General features: G+C 40.1%; 2 protein-coding genes across 3 annotated transcripts in view; both read left to right on the top strand.

The window, feature by feature from the left end:
• Nucleotides 1–15250, top strand: part of LOC132872906 (BOLA class I histocompatibility antigen, alpha chain BL3-7-like) — a 91848-nt gene extending 76598 nt beyond the window's left edge. For both annotated transcript variants that reach the window (XM_060908024.1, XM_060908025.1), the window contains exons 2-6: nt 7991–8257; nt 12486–12761; nt 14286–14582; nt 14678–14788; nt 15011–15250. In XM_060908024.1, the coding sequence (XP_060764007.1) occupies nt 7991–8257; nt 12486–12761; nt 14286–14582; nt 14678–14788; nt 15011–15051 (992 nt within the window). In that variant the 3' untranslated portion in view covers nt 15052–15250. The remainder of the gene's footprint in view (nt 1–7990; nt 8258–12485; nt 12762–14285; nt 14583–14677; nt 14789–15010) is intronic.
• LOC132872888 (H-2 class I histocompatibility antigen, Q9 alpha chain-like) overlaps nt 1–23636 on the top strand; it is a gene marked incomplete at its 3' end in the record, with an annotated part of 281775 nt that overhangs the window by 182781 nt on the left and 75358 nt on the right. The window lies entirely within an intron of this gene.

Here is a 23636-nt window from a genome sequence, read left to right on the forward strand (position 1 = left end):
TATGTTGAAATTCCTATCTTATTCGTTCATTAATTTATCACACAGTCTTACCTCAGTCAACTTCTTCCCTCCTTCTGTGAAAATTCAACTTCTCAGACGTGGACACAAGTGGGCGGGGGATGCCTTTGATTAAGTCTCCTGGTTGGCTGGTGATAGATTGGTGTCATTATAGCGTGTCGGAGCGGTTCATGCCAGGCTCGAGTCGAGACCATTGTTACCCTCCCCAGGAGTGGTCGACCAACGAAGATCACTCCAAGAGCAAGGCCTGTAATAGTCGGCGAGGTCACAAAGGACCCCAGGGTAACTTCTAAGCAACTGAAGGCCTCTCTCACATTTGGCTAATGTTCATGAGTCCACCATCAGGAGAACACTGAACAACAATGGTGTGCATGGCAGGGTTGAAAGGAGAAAGCCACTGCTCTCCAAAAAGAACATTGCTGCTCGTCTGCAGTTTGCTAAAGATCATGAGGACAAACCAGAAGGCTATTGGAAAAATGTTTTGTGAACGGACGAGACCAAAATAGAACTTTTTGGTTTAAATGAGAAGTGTTATGTTTGGAGAAAGGAAAACACTGCATTCCAGTATAAGCACCTTATCGCATCTGTGAAACGTGGTGGTGGTAGTATCATGGTTTGGGCCTGTTTTGCTGCGTCTGGGCCAGGACAGCTTGCCATCATTGATGGAACAATGAATTCTGAATTATACCAGCGAATTCTAAAGGAAAATGTCAGGACATCTGTCCATGAACTGAATCTCAAGAGAAGGTGGGTCATGCAGCAAGACAACGACCCTAAGCACACAAGTCGTTCTACCAAAGAATGGTTAAAGAAGAATAAAGTGAATGTTTTTGGAATGGCCAAGTCAAAGTCCTGACCTTAATCCAATCAAAATGTTGTGGAAGGACCTGAAGCGAGCAGTTCATGTGAGGAAACCCACCAACATCCCAGAGTTGAAGCTGTTCTGTACAGAGGAATGGGCTAAAATTCCTCCAAGCCGGTGTGCAGGACTGATCAACAGTTACCGCAAACGTTTAGTTGCAGTTATTGCTGCACAAGGGGGTCACGCCAGATACTGAAAGCAAAGGGTCACATACCGGTACTTTTGCCACTTACAGATATGTAATATTGGATCATTTTCCTCAATAAATAAATGACCAAGTATAATATTTTTGTCTCATTTGTTTAACTGGGTTCTCTTTATCTACTTTTAGGACTTGTGTGAAAATCTGATGATGTTTTAGGTCATATTTATGCAGAAATATAGAAAATTCTAAAGGGTTCACAAACTTTCAAGCACCACTGTAAATTGTGCATGAATAATTACTCAGACTTCCACTGGGGGGAAAAAAAAGAGTTGATTCCCGATTACTTAGCGCATCAGTTCATGTGACACCATTCCACAAGTATTGACACCTTTGTCCACAGTTATTGACATCCAGATGACTATTTATTCAAAAAAATCAGTATGTGGTATTTATTTAACAAAACAGTTTTTATTTAAAATTTGTTTTACACAGAATTTTTAGTTCAAAATATCTTTTATATATGTCGATGCTTATGTAATTGAGGAAGTGATTCTAATGTTTAACCTGCATCAGAAAATCTTTCTGTTCCACTTCCTACCCACTTCCTCAGTATTTCTGTAGATCACATTTTGTTACTCATTCGTTGTCGTTTTGTATTAATTTCTAGTTTTGTCGTTTACCAATAAATATCAACAGGCAATTGATATTGTAACCACGTGAAAATCCAGGTCAAAGGTCACATGTCATTCCTCCAACCAAAATATAAAATGTCTACTGATGTTGTAATATGTGGTAGATATTTACAACAAACTGCAAAAAATGTTTTCTGAACAGAATAGAAAAATCTAAATATTTTGAGCATGTAATTTTTTTATGTGCTAGGAATTTAATTCTGGTCTAATTCACTCCGATTCCAAATACTCCTATAAACATTCCATTCTGTTATCAATCAGAAAAAAATATTATTATAAAAATCGCAGCACTTTTATTTTTTTAAAGTACTTCATCTACTTCAACAATGTTACACAAAGATCGATCCATAACAGTTGTAAATGTCCCTTAATTCCATAGGGTGTCAATAATGGAGAACACTGGTGAAAGTGATCACTATTATCGACACCTCACGTGACTCTCAAATGTGCATTTAGATACAAAATCTAAACGTAACTGTCAAACGAAAGAGTAAGAAACGATGTAGGTGTCGACAAGGAGATCATGAAATATCAGCGAATTTGATCAGTAAAAACATGTCCGTGATCTTTTTGCCATGCTTACCTGAGATAATAACGTCCGTGTTTTCCGAAAAATTGCTGATCGTGCTAAAAGAATTTCCATCTCAGGTAATGAGCTGTGTCATCAGACGACAAGATCAAAGGGCGAGAGGGTCTTCTGATTGATTAATTAACCAATAATAACTGTTGGAACTGAAATTTTACAAAGGTGAGTTTTTTTGTTTTTTACTGGTAAATCTGAAAAGGTGTCAATAATTATGGACCATCGATAATTGTAGCCACAGCTCTAGCTGGTCCCTGTCCTGACAGATGAATGGTCATTTTCGTATTATTTTAAAAATTTTAATGTAAAAACGTGAATTTTCAGATGTTAATATTATTAACCAGGTATGATGTATCTTATTTTATGTTATTTATTCTGGTCATTATTATGTTTTATTTTTCCTCTGTTGTAGGTGAGTGCATGATGGTGCCCTGGATATTTATGTACGCGTGTGTGTGTGAATGTGATGATGGGAGATGCTAACATATTGCACTGTAACACATTCCCAGGTTCTAACAGTAATGGGTGTGGTGCTGCATGTGCTTCATGGTGTTCACTAGTAATGCTTAATGTAGCATGCATTAGCTTTAGAGAACTTCACAATGCACATTTTCCACATGCAATACTAGATGCATGCTTAGCTATGAAACCGTATATGGATATTGGGACTTGGGCGTTGTTTGATATTAGCATAGGAAAGTTTTAGTGTTCATTATCACTTGATTTGATATGAAATGAATAATAGCCTCTGATATCAGAGGCCAAATCAGAATACTAATGATACGCTAAATCAGTTAGATTGAAAATAATAAGGCTCTACGATCAGGTACCCGCCTCGGTGAAAAAATCAATGCGCGGAATGAAAATAAGGCAGCGATGTGATCGGGACCCGTCCAGTAATGGTGGCGAGTCAAAACAAGACCACGATTCATTAAGAAGACAACTTGTGCTCTATTTCTGTTCATTTTATTCATTATTTGAAACGATTGGACACACAAACCAAGCCATCAGATTTTTTCCTGGTCTGTGCTTGTTTTATTCGGTCATGGACCGAGTGTCCAGCACTGAAATTGTTCGCTGCTGAGAGGACGGATAGATCACCTCCGAGCCCTCGCTCTAAAACATGTCCGTTTCAATTAGGGACTGTCAATAAATCACTATCAGTGACAAATAAAACAAAAGCTTCCAGGTCATGTGACCCAGCTGGCGCAGATTTAAAGGGGGGGCGCACTCAGCGTAACATCCCAAAAACATTTTAGTATTGCAGATACCGAGATATGCCTACTGTTTTTATTTAATTAATAAGGTTTAAAAAATAAATAAACCGTTACCGTTATACTGAGCTTTAGGAATTTTTGGCAAGTACTGGTTGTGTACTACATGTGAGAACAATCTCCCGTATTCCATATGTCTGGACTATGAGGTAGGGTCAAAGAAAAACATCCAGGCCCGGCTAAATTTTGCACAAAAAAAAAAGTACATCAGCTCTCCCAAAAGCATGTGGGAAAATGTGTTACGGTCTGATGAAACCAAGGTTGAACTTTTTGGCCACAATTCCAAAAGGTATGTTTGGTGCAAAAACAACACTGCGCATCACCAAAAGAACCCCACACCCACGGTGAAGCATGGTGGTGGCAGCATCATGGTTTGGGGTTGTTTTTCTTCAGCTGGAACAGGGGCTTTAGTCAAGGTGGATGGAATTATCAACAGTTCTAAATACCAGTCAATTTTGGCCCAAAACCTTCAGGTGTCTGCTAGAAAGATGAAGAGGAATTTCGTTTTTCAGCACGACAATGACTCCAAAAAAGTTTTGGAACGGCCCAGCCAGAGCCCAGACCTCAATCCAATTGAAAGTCTGTGGGGTGACCTGAAGAGGGCTGTGCACAAGAGACGCCCTCGGAGTCTGACAGATCTGGAGCGCTTTCACAAGGAAGAGTGGGCAAATATTGCCAAGTCTAGATGTGGCAGGCTGATAGACTCCGACCCAAAAAGACTGAATGCTGTAATTAAATCAAAAGGAGCTTCAACAAAATATTAGTTTAAGGGTGTGTACACTTATGCAACCAGCTTATTGTATGTTTTTTTTTCCCCCCCTAACAGATTTGTTTATTTTTCAATTGAATTGTACAGGTCACATTAAAGGTGGGAGAAGTTCTGAAATTATTTATTTTGGTCTCTCTTTTTTTTTTTTACATCAGAAAAACCAATCATTTTAGCAGGGTGTGTAAACTTTTTATATCCACTGTATACTGTTTTACTCAAAATGAAATATTCTAATATTTTGAGATACTGGATTTTCATGAGCTATAAGCCATAATCAGCAAAATTAAAAACAAAAAAGCCTTGAAAAAGGGTCTGATGCTAGATCAAGGCTCTGGTTTGTTATCCCCCGCTGGCCGAAAGGGCCAAAGGGGAATTATGTCATGGCGATGTTCATTTGTCCGTCCATCCCAGGAAAGGTGCTCACCTTCTGAAATCAACTCCTCTCACAATTTGTGGAGGAATTTCACCAAACTTGGTAAAAGGCCTTGTTGTATGTCAATAGTGCACATATTGTTATTTTGTTCAATTCAGTCACATTTTACCAGAGTTACAGCCGTTGATTAACAACCTTGTACTTTGACAATTTCATGGAGGTGTGCTCGCCTTCTGACATCAACTCCTCTCACAATTTTTGGATGAATTTCTTGAAGCTTGGCAAAAGGCCTTGTTATATGACGGTAATAGGCATATTGCGATTTAATTTTGTTTGTGAAAATTTTACCAGAGTTTTGACCCTTGATTTAAATAACTTACCATTCATAACTGACCATTCATGACCGCTACATAACCACCTACAAAAATGTTGTCGGGAGGGGCCTCGTGTTCTTTGAACACGTTTCTAGTTGCTGAATGGGTTCTACGCATTACTGATTGGACGTGTGTGTGTGCTCTGTTTTGAGTGGTAGTGTGTTTAACAGTGACAGCAGGGTGTTTGTCGTGTTTAACCTTTGGGGTCTGTGTGTGTCATTCTGGGTCAAAGTGCATCACACTTCAAAATGTGTTTTGTGAATAAAAATGTGTTTAGAGTTTTGCTGAACGGTTGATTCAGATGTGCAAATTGTGTCGAACCAGATGGACAGTGTTTAAAGTTTTGCCAACTGTGTGATTGATTCAATAAAGTTGTTTTGTAGTTGACAGTTTAGTTTTGAAAATGGCGTTTAGTGTTTTGGCAGTTCAGAAAAACTGTAAAAGCACTGTTCCTCCTGTTTTAACATGCCAACATGGCCATGGCACTTTTTACTGCTAACAGGAAGTGACACTCATATCACGCACAGTTTATTGATTTCACATTTGTGGTCAGAAGTTTACATACAGTGACATGAATGTCCGGCACAGTGGTGTAGTGGTTAGCACTATCGCCTCACAGCAAGAAGGTCCTGGGTTCAAGCCCAGTGGCCAACGAGGGCCTTTCTGTGTGGAGTTTGCATGTTCTCCCTGTGTCTGTGTGGGTTTCCTCCGCATGCTCCGGTTTCCCCCACAGTCCAATGACTGTGGCTCTAAATTGCCCGTAGGTGTGTGTGTGAATGGATGTTTGTCTCTATGTGCAGCCCTGTGATGACCTGGCGACTTGTCCAGGGTGTACCCCGCCTCTCACCCATAGTCAGCTGGGATAGGCTCCAGCTTACCTGCGACCCTGTAGAACAGGATAAGTGGCTACAGAAAATGGATAGATGGATGGATGGACATGAATGTTATCTTGGATATGAATGTCATGGCAATATTTGGGCTTTCAGTTATTTCTCTGAACTGTTCTTTTTCTGTGGCAGAATGATTGTACCGCATACATCTTAAACACTAGAATTCGGTGCACAATTTTCTTTGGGTTTTCTGAAATCAACACTGGTCAAAATTGTACATGCAGCAAACATTTGGGTAAAATGTCTCTTCACAAGATTCACCTTGACCAAACATTTTTTGTTTACCATGAATAAGCTTCTGGCAGAATTCTGGTTGGATATTTCATGACTCTTCATGGTAGAATTGATAGAGTTCAATTAAATTTGGGTTTTCTTTTGTTTGTTTTTTTTCTTCACATGAACTTGACTTGTAAGCACGGTCCATATATTTTCAATAGGGTTGAAGTCAGGGCTTGTTTTAAGCTTAATGTTAGCCTGCGTTATCCTCCACAACCAGCACTCATCAGTGTTTGGGTTCATTGTCCTGTTGTGACTCCCAATCATGTTCAAGTTTCCAGTGGTTTGAGGTTATGCTGAAGAATTCTGAGGCAGTCCTCTTAATTATTCCATCCACTTTGTGCCATGAACCAGTTCCACTGGCAGCAAAACAGCTCCAGAGCATGATGATCCTTCCACCACCACCAGTTGGTACAGCGTCCCTTTGTACATGGTGGTCATTGTGACCAAACAAATCAATCTTTGTCTCATCTGACCATACAGCTTTCCTCCAGAAGGCTTTTTCTTTAGTTAAACTTGAAGGTGTCAATTTTGGAGCAGGGGCTTATTTCTTGGATAGCAGCCTCTTAGTCCATGGTGATATAAAACTCACTGAACTGTAGACAGTGATCCATCAGCTTCCAGTTTATGGCAGGGCTGTGCCATGGTGGTTCCTGACCATCCGAACAAATTTCCTTTCAGCTGAGGGTGACAGTTTGGGTTTTCTTGAAGCAAAGTGACTACACCTCCCAGTAACTTGCATACAATTGTTTGAACTGATCTTGGAATTTGCAGTTGTTTTGAAATGGCTCCAAGAGACATTCCTGAGTTGTGTACATCTGCGATCCTCTTTCTCAGATCTGCACTGAGCTCCTTGGACTTTCCCATTTTACTGTGTATTGGTCAATCCAATGAGTACTGTAAACAAACTCTTTTTATGAAGGTACAGAGAAGCTACCAGCTGTAGTCAATCATAATCACTAACAGGAAGTTAAGAGGCCTTGGCAAGATAAGAGACATTTTGGAAGTCTCAACACCTCTGAATTAATAATCTAAGTGAGCGTCTGTAAATGTTTGACCCTGTATGTATAATTTTGACCGTGTTGATTTAAAAAAAAACAAAATAAATTAAAACTCATGCACCAAATCCATGGGGTTTTTTTTACTATTAAAGAAATATGTTGTACAATCATTTTGCCACAGAAAATGAACAGTTCAGAGAAATCATTGAAAGCCCAAATATTGCCATGCCATTCATGTCTCTGTATATAAACTTCTGACCACAACTGTAGATGACATTTACCATGGAAGCACATTAGGATGACGTGCAGATAACATTGCTACACTCTTGGTGTTTGGATCCTTCAGTCGCTGTTGCAGTTCGATTTTATCAGATGATAAACACTGCAGCCTGTGTCACTAAACAGATCTGGGTTACGAATCTAATCCCTTCATCTACAATGGATTAAATAGGTGTTTTATCATTGTTATATCGATTGTAAAATAAATGTTTTCATATTTTCATTGGTTTTTTTTACTAATTAAAAATCAGAAATCTCTTATTTACTTCCACCCGTGATCTTTGAAAGTGTGTGTGTGTGTGTGTGTGTGTGTGTGTGTGTGTTGAGTGGCTTTATTAACTCGGTCAGTAAGTGGAGATTTTGGTCACATCATTCTGAATTTTGCAGAATTTATGTATCTTGATGGTTTTACTTTACCTGTGATGAGTTACTAAAACTATTTACCCTTTTACAGGCTCACACACTCTGCAGTACCAATACACTGCTGTCACACCAGGAATAAATCTCCCAGAATTCACTGCTGTTGGTCTGGTGGATGGAGAGCAGTTTGTGTTCTATGACACCAACATCAAGAAGGCGATCCCAAAGACAGAGTGGATAAAGATGATCAGTGCTGATGATCCACATTACTGGGGCAGAGACACAGAGCAGATGGAGAATCAACACAACCGTTTCCATGTCATTATGAAGCGAATAATGCAGAGCTTTAATCACACTGAAGGTGAAACACACTCAGAGCTTTAATCACTCATATAGTTGTGCTTGAAAGTTTGTGAACCCTTTAGAATTTTCTATATTTCTGCATAAATATGACCTAAAACCTCATCAGATTTTCACACAAGTCCTAAAAGTAGATAAAGAGAACCCAGTTAAACAAATGAGACAAAAATATTATACTTGGTCATTTATTTATTGAGGAAAATGATCCAATATTACATATCTGTGAGTGGCAAAAGTATGTGAACCTCTAGGATTAGCAGTTAATTTGAAGGTGAAATTAGAGTCAGGTGTTTTCAATCAATGGGATGACAATCAGGTGTGAGTGGGCACCCTGTTTTATTTAAAGAACAGGGATCTATCAAATGGCCCTTTTCCACTACCCTTTTTCAGCTCACTTGAGCTCGCTTCAGCTCACTTCAGCCCGACACGGCTCGCGTTTCGACTACCAAAGAACAGCACGACTCAGCTCGCTTCAGCCCTGCTTAGCCCCTAAAACTGAAGCGAGCCAAACCGTGCCGAGTGAGGCTAGGGGTGTGAGCAGACACTCCCCTGTGCACTGATTGGTGAGGAGGCGTGTCCTCACATGCCCACACACGCCCCGCGAGCACGCTGGGATCTGTAAACACCGTAAACCCGGAAGAAGAAGAATTACGAATTACGAGAATTTCTGAAGCCTTATGCGCCTCGCCTCATCTATACGCTCTTGCCAGTATCTGTTGGCGTTGTCGGTGACAACAAGCCACAGCACCAAGATCAGCAACACTAACGACTCCATGTCCTCCATGTTTATTGTTTACTATTCGGGTCGTGAGACTACCGCTTAAAAGATCACTGATGTCACTGTTTGCGCTGCTTAACGACATCACGTGACGTCCACGCACTTTCACTAACTCCACCCAATGTGTCCACCCACTTCCAGCCAGCACGGTTCAGCACAGTAGTAGTCGAAATGCAACTCCAACAGCCCCGCTCAGCTCGACTCAGCACGGCACGGCTCAGCCCGACTCAGCCGCGTTTGTAGTGGAAAAGCGGCAAAAGTCTGATCTTCACAACACATGTTTGTGGAAGTGTATCATGGCACGAACAAAGGAGATTTCTGAGGACCTCAGAAAAAGCGTTGTTGATGCTCATCAGGCTGGAAAAGGTTACAAAACCATCTCTAAAGAGTTTTGACTCCACCAATCCACAGTCAGACAGATTGTGTACAAATGGAGAAAATTCAAGACCATTGTTACCCTCCCCAGGAGTGGTTGACCAACAAAGATCACTCCAAGAGTAAGGCGTGTGATAGTCAGCGAGGTCACAAAGGACCCCAGGGTAACTTCTAAGCAACTGAAGGCCTCTCTCACATTGGCTAATGTTAATGTTCACGAGTCCACCATCAGGAGAACACTGAACAACAATGGTATGCATGGCAGGGTTGCAAGGAGAAAACCACCGCTCTCCAAAAAAAAAGCATTGCTACTCGTCTGCAGTTTGCTAAAGATCATGTGGAAAAGCCAGAAGGCTATTGGAAAAATGTTTTGTGGATGGATGAGACCAAAATAGAACTTTTTGGTTTAAATGAGAAGCGTTATGTTTGGAGAAAGGAAATGCTGGAATGCAGTGTTAAGGACCTTATCCCATCTGTGAAACATGGTGGTGGTAGTATCATGGTTTGGGCCTGTTTTGCTGCATCTGGGCCAGGACGGCTTGCCATCATTGATGGAGCAATGAATTCTGAATTATACCAGCGAATTCTAAAGGAAAATGTCAGGACATCTGTCCATGAACTGAATCTCAAGAGAAGGTGGGTCATGCAGCAAGGCAACAACCCTAAGCATACAAGTCATTCTACCAAAGAATGGTTAAAGAAGAATTAGGCCACACCAATTTAATTAGTTGGTTCTTGGATTTTTTCAGGAAAAATATGAAGCGAGCGTGTGAAATAAAAATAAAATTTAAAAAATACTCTGATGGTAAAATTAGTGGTGGAAATAGAGGGCTTTCATAATAGAGAAGCAAAACAAAGACAATACATTATTGTTACACATTTCATATGGCTCTTTTAATAGCTTATCTTATTTCCACCCATATGCATTAAGGGCTAGTTCTGGCTGCACGTCTTTTATCAGGCAAACCAGTAAACAGATAGGCTAAATACAGTAAATGATTGAATTACAGTCAATTGAACATCTACTGGTACAATGCACAGAAAAAAAGATTTGACCAGGAGTAGGCTACTTCTGATGGCTAAATACTTCGAATGATTTTTCGTTTGCCCCTCACATCAATCAATGGAATATATAAATTAAACCCACCTCCACAGTCCGAGTCGGCACATCGCAAGGTAACAAGCTCACAGCATCTTGAGTACAACTGTGCAGTTTTCCCCCTCTTGAATTTCGACACACCTGTCAAAGATTTTACGCTTCTGTTCGCTGAATATCCTAACAATCACAAACACAGGCTTTGCAGGATTCCCTTCCACAAGTCTTTATCGAAAGTGAAAGGGGCGATTTGATTGGTTTTTGACATCATGTGACCTCAACCTGCAGTCGAATACGATTTTTTTTTTCATTTTGCATTTTCTTCAAGCGGCGATTCCGAGAACCAACTAATCGAATTGTGAATGTTGAGAACCATCTCATCTCATCTCATTATCTCTAGCCGCTTTATCCTGTTCTACAGGGTCACAGGCAAGCTGGAGCCTATCCCAGCTGACTACGGGCGAAAGGCGGGGTACAACCTGGACAAGTCGCCAGGTCATCACAGGGCTGACACATAGACACAGACAACCATTCACACTCACATTCACACCTATGCTCAATTTAGAGTCACCAGTTAACCTAACCTGCAGGTCTTTGGACTGTGGGGGAAACCGGAGCACCCGGAGGAAACCCACGCGGACACGGGGAGAACATGCAAACTCCACACAGAAAGGCCCTCGCCGGCCCCAGGGCTCGAACCCAGGACCTTCTTGCTGTGAGGCGACAGCGCTAACCACTACACCACCCTGCCGCCCCTGTTGAGAACCAACTAAAGTGAATGTTTTGGAATGGTCAAGTCAAAGTCCTGACCTTAATCCAATGGAAATGTTGTGGAAGGACCTGAAGCGAGCAGTTCATGTGAGGAAACCCACCAACATCCCAGAGTTGAAGCTGTTCTGTACGGAGGAATGGGCTAAAATTCCTCCAAGCCAGTGTGCAGGACTGATCAACAGTTACCGCAAACGTTTAGTTGCAGTTATTGCTGCACAAGGGGGTCACGCCAGATACTGAAAGCAAAGGGTCACATACTTTTGCCACTCACAGATACGTAATACTGGATTATTTTCCTCAATAAATAAATGACCAAGTATAATATTTTTGTCTCATTTGTTTAACTGGGTTCTCTTTATCTACTTTTAGGACTTGTGTGAAAATCTGATGATGTTTTAGGTCATATTTATGCAGAAATATAGAAAATTCTAAAGGGTTCACAAACTTTCAAGCACCATGATACACTCTGTATACACACACACACACACACACACACACACTCACTCAAACACGCACACACTATTAAATACACCACAGAAAAGAAGAATTTTATTGAACACTGAAGTCAAAGTCCTATTTTGTCAGCTTTCAGGCTCCATATGAAGATGTTTTAATTATTTATGTTCTGCAGAAGACCTGGGACATTGGAGCGTACATTAGTTTTTTCTGTTTCCTGTGATACTGTTTAAATGCTTCATACCCCTTAAATTAGAACAAGCTGCCAAAGCGAAAAGGCTACAGTTGATTTCATACGTTTACAGACACTCATCACGGACATGATCGTATCAGTGATTTCTTTGAACTGATCTTTTTCTGTGGCAGAATGATTGTACAATATATGTCTTGAATAGTGGGCTTTGGCTTTGTCTCAAACCGCAGACTCTCCCACTAAAGAGCTTCTCTGTACACTTTAAATGTTTTTTCTATTTAGGCAAACTACTGAGTGTCCATTATACAGTTTGGGCCACAGATTAAAACGATCCGAATGTGTTTTTACTTTACACACAGAGCTGTGAATCCCTGCAGTGTAGAAGGACACAAAACACACATTATTAAATATTCTTTTACTGACAATAACATTATTCTACTACAAAGGACAAAATGTAAAAAGGACGAGTAGAAAAACGCAGTGTAGCAGTTTGAATAGAGAGTGTAGAAGGAAAGTCAGCTCATCTGATCTCACCTCATTACGTGTGTGTGTGTGTGCAGGAGTTCATACACTCCAGAGGATGTACAGCTGTGAGCTTGATGATGATAACACCACTAGAGGATATGATCTGTACGGTTATGATGGAGAAGATTTCATGAGTCTGGATCTGAAAACTGGAACCTGGACTGGAACAAAACCTCAAACTGGAGAACTTATAAAGAAGTGGGATCCTACAGAAAATGAAGCTAAATACTGGAAGAGCTACCTGGAGAATGAATGTATTGATTGGTTAAAGAAGTTTGTGTCTTACGGCAGAGAGACTCTGGAGAGGAAAGGTAAAGTGTGTGATCTGCTCTGTTACTGTAACTGCAGCTGTTCGACAAACACACAGCTTACACAGAGAGAGAGAGAGAGAGAGAGAGAGAGAGCAAGAAAACCTCCCGGAGACAAAATGAGGTAGAAACCTTGAGAGGAACCCGACTCAAAAAGGGAACCCATCGTCTTCTGGGTGCCATCAGAAAGTGCAGTTATGAGTTGTTATTCATCCACAGCTGTATACTGCGAGTCAAGCAGTGCTAAGTATGTTGAACAGATCTTAAGTATGAGCATCAGAGTAATTTTTATTTCTGTCAAGTTTTACCTTTAAGTCTATAGCATCCATTTGAAGTTATCCATTCTTCAACTAAAACCAAAGGCTTGACTAAACAAATGGGTTCTCAGCCTAACCTTAAAGATTTAGACTGTGTCTGGGCCCTGAACAGTAATTGGATGGCTGTTCCATAACTGTTGGGTTTTGTAAGAAAAAGCTCTTCCCCCTGCTGTGGTCATCATTATTCTGGGTACCAACAAAAAGCCTGCACCCTTTGATAGTGGCATAACGGTGGAAGCTAAGACCATCCCATCTCATTATCTCTAGCCGTTTTATCCTGTTCTACAGGGTCGCAGGCAAGCTGGAGCCTATCCCAGCTGACTACGGGCGAAAGGCGGGGTACACCCTGGACAAGTCGCCAGGTCATCACAGGGCTGACACATAGACACAGACAACCATTCACACTCACATTCACACCTACGGTCAATTTAGAGTCACCAGTTAACCTAACCTGCATGTCTTTGGACTGTGGGGGAAACCGGAGCACCCGGAGGAAACCCACGCGGACACGGGGAGAACATGCAGACTCCGCACAAAAAGGCCCTCACCGGCCACGGGGCTCGAACCCGGACCTTCTTGCTGTGAGGCGACAGCGCTAACCACTACACCACCGTGCCGCCCATAGCTAAGACCATATTTACAAATAATAGTAACTGGAGGTTGCATATATAGAGAAAAGAGCAGTGGGCCGAGAACAAACCCTTTGTAGAACACCAGACTTTATTTGAAAACGTATAGAGAAGTCACCATTTACATCCACAAACTGATAATAGTCAGTCAAATAAGATCCGAGCCAAGCTGTAGATTTTCAAGAGGAAATGAGTGAAATAATTTTGGTCTCTTGAAGGGGAGTAAAGCATTCTAATCACAGATGTGACATGGTTGTATTGTCATCTACATGGGTAGCCATCAGATTATCTGAGTTTAATTCTCTGAATTTATTTCCGAATGTTCAATGTTGTCATTTCAATATACTTCCTATTCATTGCGACTACATACTGTTGGTAGTCCTGTTCCTCGTTAGTTTTACGACTATTAAATAAGAATCGAGGATCATCTTTGTTGTCTTCTGTTAAACTGCAGAAATTTTGCTGACTGAGCAGCACTAAGAGCCTTTCTGTAGCTAAAAAGACTTTTTCCATGCAATATTATCAATTAAGTGTGATGCCATTTACATTTTAACTTTCTTTGTGTCTGTGCGTCTCTGCAGTTCGTCCCAAGGTGTCTGTGTTCCTGAAACACTCGCCCTCCCCAGAGGTGGTGTGTCACGCTACAGGTTTCTTCCCCAAAGCCCTGAATATCACCTGGCAGAAGGACGGAGAGGACGTGATTGAGGACGTGGAGCTCAGAGAGACGTTACCCAACCAGGATGGAAGCTTCCAGAAGAGGAGCATTCTGAAAGTCCCAGCTGAGGAGCTGCAGAAACACAAATACACCTGCGTGGTTCAGCACAGCAGCTTGGAGGAGGAGTTAGTGCTGCCTGTGAGCGAGCAACAAATCCTGAAAGGTCAGAGAAACACTTTCCTATAAAACTCCAGATTTACAGAGTAAAAGCTGATTTCCTGCTCCATCAGATAATAAAGACTCTGCGCTGATTTACAGATGGAGGATCAGATAAAGTGCAGATTGCCCATGCCCTCATGGTTCTTGTTGGTCTTATTATTGTCATTGTTCGTCTTGTTGCTGTTGTGATCTTGAAGACGTCAAACTCTGGTGAGGGGGAGAATTATTAAATTCAAGAATAAAAATAGTCAGTTCCTTGAAACATGTATTAAATGTACGTTAAATTTTATATTTTTAGTTCAATTAAGAAAACCAGTATTGACAGTGTTCTCAACCCACAGAATTTATATTTAGTAAAACTTTGGGTGTTTACTGAAGATCAATTACAGAACAGTGTTGATGAGAACTGTATGACTGTAATCTGTTTTTCAGATGACACTCTCATTCCACCCAAGCAAGGGATGATCCTCTGAAGTGATGAGTGATTTCCTGTCAAGGACGTCTGGTACGAATGACCACCTTCAGGGAGGCAGCGTGTGAAATGTGAATACAGACATCTCTTGTGGGATTTGCAAAGTATATGGGGCAGAAATTACCGACAGTGGTGCTTGAAAGTTTGTGAACCCTTTAGAATTTTCTATATTTCTGCATAAATATGACCTAAAACATCATCAAACTTTCACACAAGTCCTAAAAGGAGATAAAGAGAACCCAGTTAAACAAATGAGACAAAAATATTATTCTTGGTCATTTATTTTATCGAGTAAAATGATCAAATATTATATATCTGTGAATGGCAAAAGTATGTGAACCTTTGCTTTCAGTATCTGGTGTAACCCCCCCTTGTGCAGCAATAACTGCAACTAAACGTTTCCGGTAGCAATGTTCTTTTTGGAGAGCAGTGGTTTTCTCCTAGCAACCCTGCCATGCACATCACTTGTTGTTCAGTGTTCTCCTGAGGGTGGACTCATGAACATTAGCCAATGTGAGAGAGGCCTTCAGTTGCTTAGAAGTTACCCTGGGGTCCTTTGTGACCTGACTGACTGTTACGTCTTGCTCTTGGAGTGATCTTTGTTGGTCAACCACTCCTGGGGAGGGTAACAATGGTCTTGAATTTCCTCCATTTGTACACAATCTGTCTGACTGTGGATTGGTGGAGTCCAAACTCTTTAGAGATGGTTTTGTAACCTTTTCCAGCCTGATGAGCATCAACGACGCTTTTTCTGAGGTCCTCAGAAATCTCCTTTGTTCGTGCCATGATACACTTCCACAAACATGTGTTGTGAAGATCAGACTTTGATAGATCCCTGTTCTTTAAATAAAACAGGGTGCCCACTCACACCTGATTGTCATCCCACTGATTGAAAACACCTGACTTTAATTTCACCTTCAAATGAACTGCTAATCCTAGAGGTTCACATACTTTTGCCACTCACAGATATGTAATATTGGATCATTTCCCTCAATAAATAAATGACAGAGTATAATATTTTTGTCTCGTTTGTTTAACTGGGTTCTCTTTATCTACTTTTAGGACTTATGTGAAAATCTGATGTTGTTTTCGGTCATATTTATGCAGAAATATGGAAAATTCTAAAGGGTTCACAAACTTTTCAAGCATCACTGTAAAGATTAGAGAAGCAGCTTTTGGACCAAAATGATGCTGGTTTGATTCCCTAGACCAGAGGATATGTGTGGGTGGGTGGAATGAATGAACGAACAGCACAACTCTCCATCCATGACTGAAATGCCCTTGAGCAAGGCACTTAATCCCCAACTGCTCCTGTTGTGGAAGTCTGTACCTCAAAAGTACCCAAGAAATATACTCGGCTGAAAGAAGGTGCCTTAAAATGCTTTTATTGCAAGCGCTGAGTGATTCCTGGAAAAACACTGAAGTCTAAGATACTACCATTAGTTTTTAAGTTGCGTCCCTTTTTGGGAAACTCATCCCAAAACAAAATGGCAGCTGCTATTAAAATCATTGTAAAAGGACATTCTTTGTTTAAAACACAGACCTCTGATTGGCTGCTTGACATGGGGTTTCTCATTGGCTAAAACATACTTCCCACGATTTTTCCAAAGAAAACAGACTTGGTCACATTTTATTATATGGCATTTTAAGGGTTTTACTACTTAAACTTATTAGACATGACGACAAAACTGACACGTTTTCACAAAGCCTTCATGAACTGAATTCAGCAGCTGCCGTTCGACTTGTACTGGATTTATAAAATTAAGCTTCTGTTAGTTCTCATTTCAATGTTAAAAAAACCACTTTTTTTATTTTTTATTTTCACTGCCACTGCTACCACTGTGTGTGGATCAGATTATTTATTGCTGTTTATGATGTTATTTAAAGCCTTTTTTTGGCCATGTTGTATTTTGACTATTTGAAATGTAGCAAAAATTTACCAAAATTCTTTGGAAAACTGATTGTTTATTATGATCATGAAAGTGTTGTAGGAATGTAGGAATATTTGATGAAGTATTTTATACAGGCGAGTGTTTCCTTATGTTGAGTGCAAAAAAGTTTTATTACCCAAATATTTGTAATAAGAATTAAGTTGTTTAAAGGGCATGCAGGGTTTTTTGTACTTTTTTGTTTTCTCTCCAAGTTTTTTCTCCAATTTAGTCACCAGCAGATTTTTTTTGTCCCCTTTGAGCTGCTGCTCATGCTGTGTCGCAGATGTTAACACTGGCTGAAAGCGATGTATGCCCTCTTCAACATACATAAGCTCCCAGATTGCCCAGTGGCACTGTGATTGGCAGGCGAGAGAGGTTTGCCCCTCCTACCCTGAGAGTACAGACGGTTTTACTCCAAATGTGACTCTTGACTCCTCTTGGAGCCTGTTCAGTCTTTAAAGAAGGATTTTAAAATGTTTTTAAGGGTATTTTCTTTTTTTACCCCAAAATTCACAAACTTTACAAAATGCATAGGTGACTTTTGCACTCAACTAGACATTGTTATGCAAGTTTTAAGATTACAACAAAACTATAGAAAACATTTGTCATCAGTCACCTCCTGCTAAAATGTGCATTACTGATGTTTTATACTATATTTTTTTATTTCCTGATAAGCTTGAAAATGAGTACACTGCACTTTTTTTTTCCTTTCATTAAAAAAAAGGTGCATATCAAAGAAGTGTGTTTTATTCTTTTATTACAGCAGTACAATAACATTTGTTGAGTTTGGTTGTGTAATTTGTGGTGATCTACACACCATCACCTGAATCTCACACATCATCTCAATCAGAAATTTGTAAGACAAAATAATAGTCAATAAAACCCTTTGTTTAGTATGTAAATGAGGAACTGTAGTGTATTTTAATGCAGAAGCCACGCCTGTATAGTTCACTCAGTCTGACTCATGTCGACTCAGCAGAACAGCAGCTCCATTACATTTCCTCTGGTGGTTTTACCCTTTCAGTTTAATCTGGAGCTCCAGAGAGGCCTGTTTCTGGGTCTTTATGTTCAATAATCATGAAGAAATATTTGCAACTGTGACATCACAAAACACAACATGAAACCTATGTGTGATTTTATTTATTTATATATATATATATATATATATATATATATATTTTTTTTTTTACACATACACACAACCCCAATTCCAAACATTTGGGACGCTCATCTCATTATCTCTAGCCGCTTTATCCTGTTCTACAGGGTCGCAGGCAAGCTGGAGCCTATCCCAGCTGACTACAGGCGAAAGGCGGGGTACACCCTGGACAAGTCGCCAGGTCATCACAGGGCTGACACATAGACACAGACAACCATTCACACTCGCATTCACACCTACGGTCAATTTAGAGTCACCAGTTAACCTAACCTGCATGTCTTTGGACTGTGGGGGAAACTGGAGCACCCGGAGGAAACCCACGCGGACACGGGGAGAACATGCAAACTCCGCACAGAAAGGCCCTCGCCGGCCACGGGGCTCGAACCCAGACCTTCTTGCTGTGAGGCGACAGCGCTAACCACTACACCACCGTGCCAATTTGGGACGCTGTAAACTGTAAATTAAAAACAGACTGCAGATTTATAAATCATGGAAACTCAATTTTATTGAAAATGATACAAAGACAACATAAATGTTGAAACTGATAAATTTTATTGTATTTTGAAAAATATGTTCATTTTCATGTTTCCATGATTTGCAAATTATCGCATTCTGTTTTTTTTTTTTTTATAGTTTATACAGCATCCCAACATTTTGGAATTAGGGTTGTATATGTGTCTATCTATGGACCTGAGTGTTTTACTGGGAAATGTGCCACTTGTATTTTTCATATGAGCTACATCCGGGACACGGAGAACCAAAACCGTGACCTATATAGAGGATATTACATGGTGACATGAGGATATGAAGTTTATCTTTGAGTGGTGAACATGTTCATGAGTGAGTGAAGGAAACAAGTGAAAATATTTTCAACACAAGGAAAACATATCTTTGCACCTTTGTGTAATGTTCTTTATATTATATTATAAGGACACATCCACAAAAAATACACAGTAAAAAGAATTTTAATTTTGAACTGGTTTGCCATTTCAACAACACATTTCTAGTCAGTGGGAAAACACTGGGAGTGACATCATCGGAGTGAAATATCAGGAAATATTATACATACAGGCCACTTTTTCCATGGAATAAAAACATGTATTCTATTCCCTTCTAGTGGGTTTATTGATGCCATGCAGTATTGCTATATCATTTATCCTCCATGTATTACATCACTCTATACCCAGTGGAGAATGAGCGTGTAATATTGTTACAATATTGCATGTTGTCAAGACAGCACAACAACACGATGTCACACGTGAAGATCCAATGACAAAAGTTTTCTGTTGTGCATGCACACAATCATTTCTTTGTCTGCCGGGAGAAAGCGAAGACGGGGTTAATTCAGTGCTCGGATTAAGCACTAAACAAATAAACTGAAACTAAAGACGTGCTGAACACCCGAAAGGCTACAAAAACTTCATTATATATTCTTCACGCATATTTACAAGAGAAAAACAGACCAACGGACATCGAAAAACTGGAAAAGAGAGCAATAGCAGAAATATAAAGTTCTATTTGGAGGTGAGGAAAAGTGATAGAGACTGTTACAAGAGGACTTCACAGTATTACATAGTATTACACAGTGGTGTGAAGATATGAAGTTTGTTTTTTATATATGAGTGATTCCACGCTTATGGGTACTGAAATGGGGACATGAACTTATTCACCTAAAACCATTTCTTTTTTTACCATCAGGTCACAAAACATGTAATCTTTAATGAATGATATGTTAAAAGATAACTTTAATTTTCTGAGATGTAATAAAAACATATTTATATGCCAAAGTCAAGCCTATGAGTTCCAAAATGATGTCTGTTACATTACTTCTGTTACGATTGTCCATCTCGCGTCTGTTACAAATTAATTACAATCTAGCTATATACCATGTTAATCTTATTGAAAGAATGTGTATGTTTATTCTACTACACATGTTTATTAATTATATTTGCTAAAACATCACCTTCCTATGTTTCAAAAAGTAATTCTACATTGTTAAAATTGAGAATATACATGTCCACAACACTTCTGTTACGTTCTGACTTTGGCATATAAATATGTTTTTATTACATCTCAGAAAATTAAAGTTATCTTTTAACATATCATTCATTAAAGATTACATGTTTTGTGACCTGATGGTAAAAAAAAAAGAAATGGTTTTAGGTGAATTTTTAAAAATAATTTCATGTCCCCATTTCAGTACCCATAAGCGTGGAATCACTCATATATATATATATATATATATATTAGTGCTGTCAAGCAATTAAAATATTTAATCGCGATTAATGTCGCGACAGTCATAGTTAACTCGCGATTAATCGCAATTTAATCGCACATTTTTGTCACATAAAAAAACATTGTAATTCTCTTATCAGCATAAAAAAGTGAATAGGCTTGCTTTGTACCAATGTTGTTGTTTTTTTTATTGCAAAGCATAACACGTCTTGACACAGCCACCGCAAAGTGAAACCTAAGCCGAACACCGGAGCGGGGCTAGCAAAAGAACCATGAGTAAAATGATCTACTGTTTGAGTTAGGCCCAATCCCAATTCTAATTTCTACCCCTACCCCTCCGCCTTCCCCTCCGCCTTCCCCTTGGCCCTTCCCCTTGAAACTGAGCTACAAGGGATAGGGCTTGAAATTCAACCCTTACGTATTGGGATAGCCCTTCAACGATCGCATATGTCATCGCGTACCTCCGTCAGCGTTTACGTTAGCAAAACGCGACGCGTCATTGGCTGAGACCAGCCGCTACAGTCAGAACCAGAAATCTCTGCTGGCAGGGTGTGATTTGTTAACTAACACCACTGAATGGGAGATCTTTGGCGCTTCGTGCACCACATCCGACAGAATGAGGTGTCAGAACACTCATGTAAACAATAAAAGCGAGAATAACAGAACAAAACATACGCAGTAAAGCAACCGAAAACAATACTCACTCCCAAAGCTTTTTAGCAGCAGCTTGGATTTCAGAAATCGCTGCTCATTCTCAGCTCGAAAGCGAATCAAGCGGCGTGTTTCCTCTGGATAACAACTTAAAACACGTAAATAATGGAGAAAATACATTTATGACAATCTTTCGCCGCGGGAACCGCCATCTTTCTGAAATCCGCATGAAATCTCGCTGAAATCCGCATGGCATTGTGGGAAATCACTCAAACCCCTTCGTTCGGAGTCTGCTCCAGGAAAATCTCCGTTTGGAGGGGTACAGAAGCCCTACCCCTTCCCCTACCCCTCCGCGTTAACTGGGATTGGGATACCCCTACCCCTTCACGTGAACGCGCAAAATGGAGGGGAAGGGCTAAGGGGTTGGTCCAAGGGGTGAAATGGGATTCGGCCCAACATTTCACGCCTTTTCCGAACGTTTAGAGACACTGTTTTCCCCTGTTTTATCCCATGAATGATAAGCCCCGCTGTTGCCGCCGCTTAGCTGCTGTTTTGAGAGCTGTAACCTGATTGGCGGCAGCTCTCTGCTATGTGTGTAGCAACCAACGACTCATTGGTAGCAACGTCTAGAACTATTGGTATTCTAGTTCTACATAATGCGTGTGGTGTTGAATGGTGATGGCAGGTTAGCGGTGGTGTCATGTCGGAAAAAATGCCAGTTGATATCCGGAGATTTTTCCGAAAACAGTCAAATGTAAGTAATGATGTCTTATTGCCTCGTTATAACGTAATATTATAACATTTCACTGACTTTAGTTCTCCTTTCTTATTGCTAGGTGTAATCCTGGTTTAGTCCAGGTATAATCTAGTTTATTATTATATTAATTCTAGTTTAGTTTGCTCTTGTTTGTGGTTTAGCCTTGGTTTAGTCCTGATGTGATCCGTGTTTGCCCTGGCTGAAACATTGAAGTTCTGCTTTAGACCTGGCTCGTGTATAGTCCTGGTTTAGTTTTGAGTAGTCCTGTTTATGTGCTATCCCTTACCCCTTAGTTTGTATCTGTTTTGACTGAGCATTGTTGGTGGCCCTATTGTTTTTTTGTGACACTAGAATCAACAATAAAAAGATGGCAATGAATGTTTTAAGATGATACTGTTTATTGTGTATTTTTTCATATAGCGGTTGTACTGCAGGACACAAGTCCTTCCACAGAATCTAGTTGTAATGTGTATATAGTTCATATGTAAAGTACGTTCAATCAACCAGTGTGCAAGAGAGTATTTGGTAGGTGTATTTTACCACCTTTTACCCATCAGAGTGCATCAGATTGCTTTATTTATGTGTGAAGATTGACAAAATTTTCTGGGGCAGGATCCCCCCCAGTTCTACATTTGTTTGGTCCATCATGTTTCCAGCCTTTCACTGCATACCCATTGACAGCCTGCCCTGAAATGGTTTTCATAAAAGTAGTGAGGCCATAGTACGCATCTCAAAATGCATCAAAATTAAGCCTTAAAACGGGATCTTTCTAAATTTTCTCCAGGGGGACCATGCCCCCTGACCCCCCTTGAAGGGAAGTATCGTGCCTGGAAATGTCCCCACCAACTTTGAACACAAAGTTACGCCCTTGCTTGATTATAATATAAAGTACACTATTATATTAAGTTGTTCGTTGATAAATATTGCATTGAATCTGATCCAGGGGCGATTCTAGCATCTGATCTTTGGGGGTGCTTAGCCCCCAGAGCTGACAGAGGCGCCTGGCTTGAACGACAGTGTTTCCACGTTTATTCCGCATTTAGACTAGACTTAACTAGACAAGAAGACTAGACTAGACAAGACTAGATTTATGCAATGTTTTAACAGAAGCTGACCCAATAAAATATGATATCTACACATTTACAACCACTGACACAAATATTTACATTATATTTTTAACTAAACAAGACGTACTACTGCATTTGTAATGTTGGAGCTATTCATTTTGAACAGTGGTAATTGTTAATTAATGTGTTATTGTGTATTGTGTAATAATAGTGTGTATTATTATGATTTTACATTAGTTTACATTAGTTTATATTTTTTGTTATATAGACAATGACCAGGGTTTGGATTTGTGAATGATAAGCAAACGTAAACGCTACATTAAATAAAATTGACTAACACATGGTGGTCTAGCACCGTAGCACTTGTACAGCTCTGCACAAAAGTATCTCGATATGGATGATAAATGTCGTTTTTATCATTCTGTTCATAGACCAGGGAACATCAATATTGCATTATGCATATTATTGTGTTGTGTTTAACAACTGTAACTCCAGTCCGTACTTTCACATCTCGCTATGCCAGTAATACTCAGGTGCTATTCGAGTTCCTCATCGGCGTGGAATCCAGTTAAAAAAAAAACCCACCATGTCGTAGCAAGCACTCGCGCAGACAGGCAACCCAATCAGAGGGGACGCAAGGAGGAGAGGGATTTTACTGCTCATAGAACTATCACGTAACAGGTGAATTCAAGAACACACACACGCCCGCGCACATATTCATTGCGCAGTGCGCAAGGGCACTTATTTCTGAAAATTACGTCCAAAAGCAGTGTTTTTGAGGGTGCT

Source organism: Neoarius graeffei, chromosome 24 (genome assembly GCF_027579695.1).
Source record: "Neoarius graeffei isolate fNeoGra1 chromosome 24, fNeoGra1.pri, whole genome shotgun sequence".
In the NCBI taxonomy this organism is placed as follows: Eukaryota; Metazoa; Chordata; class Actinopteri; order Siluriformes; family Ariidae; genus Neoarius; species Neoarius graeffei.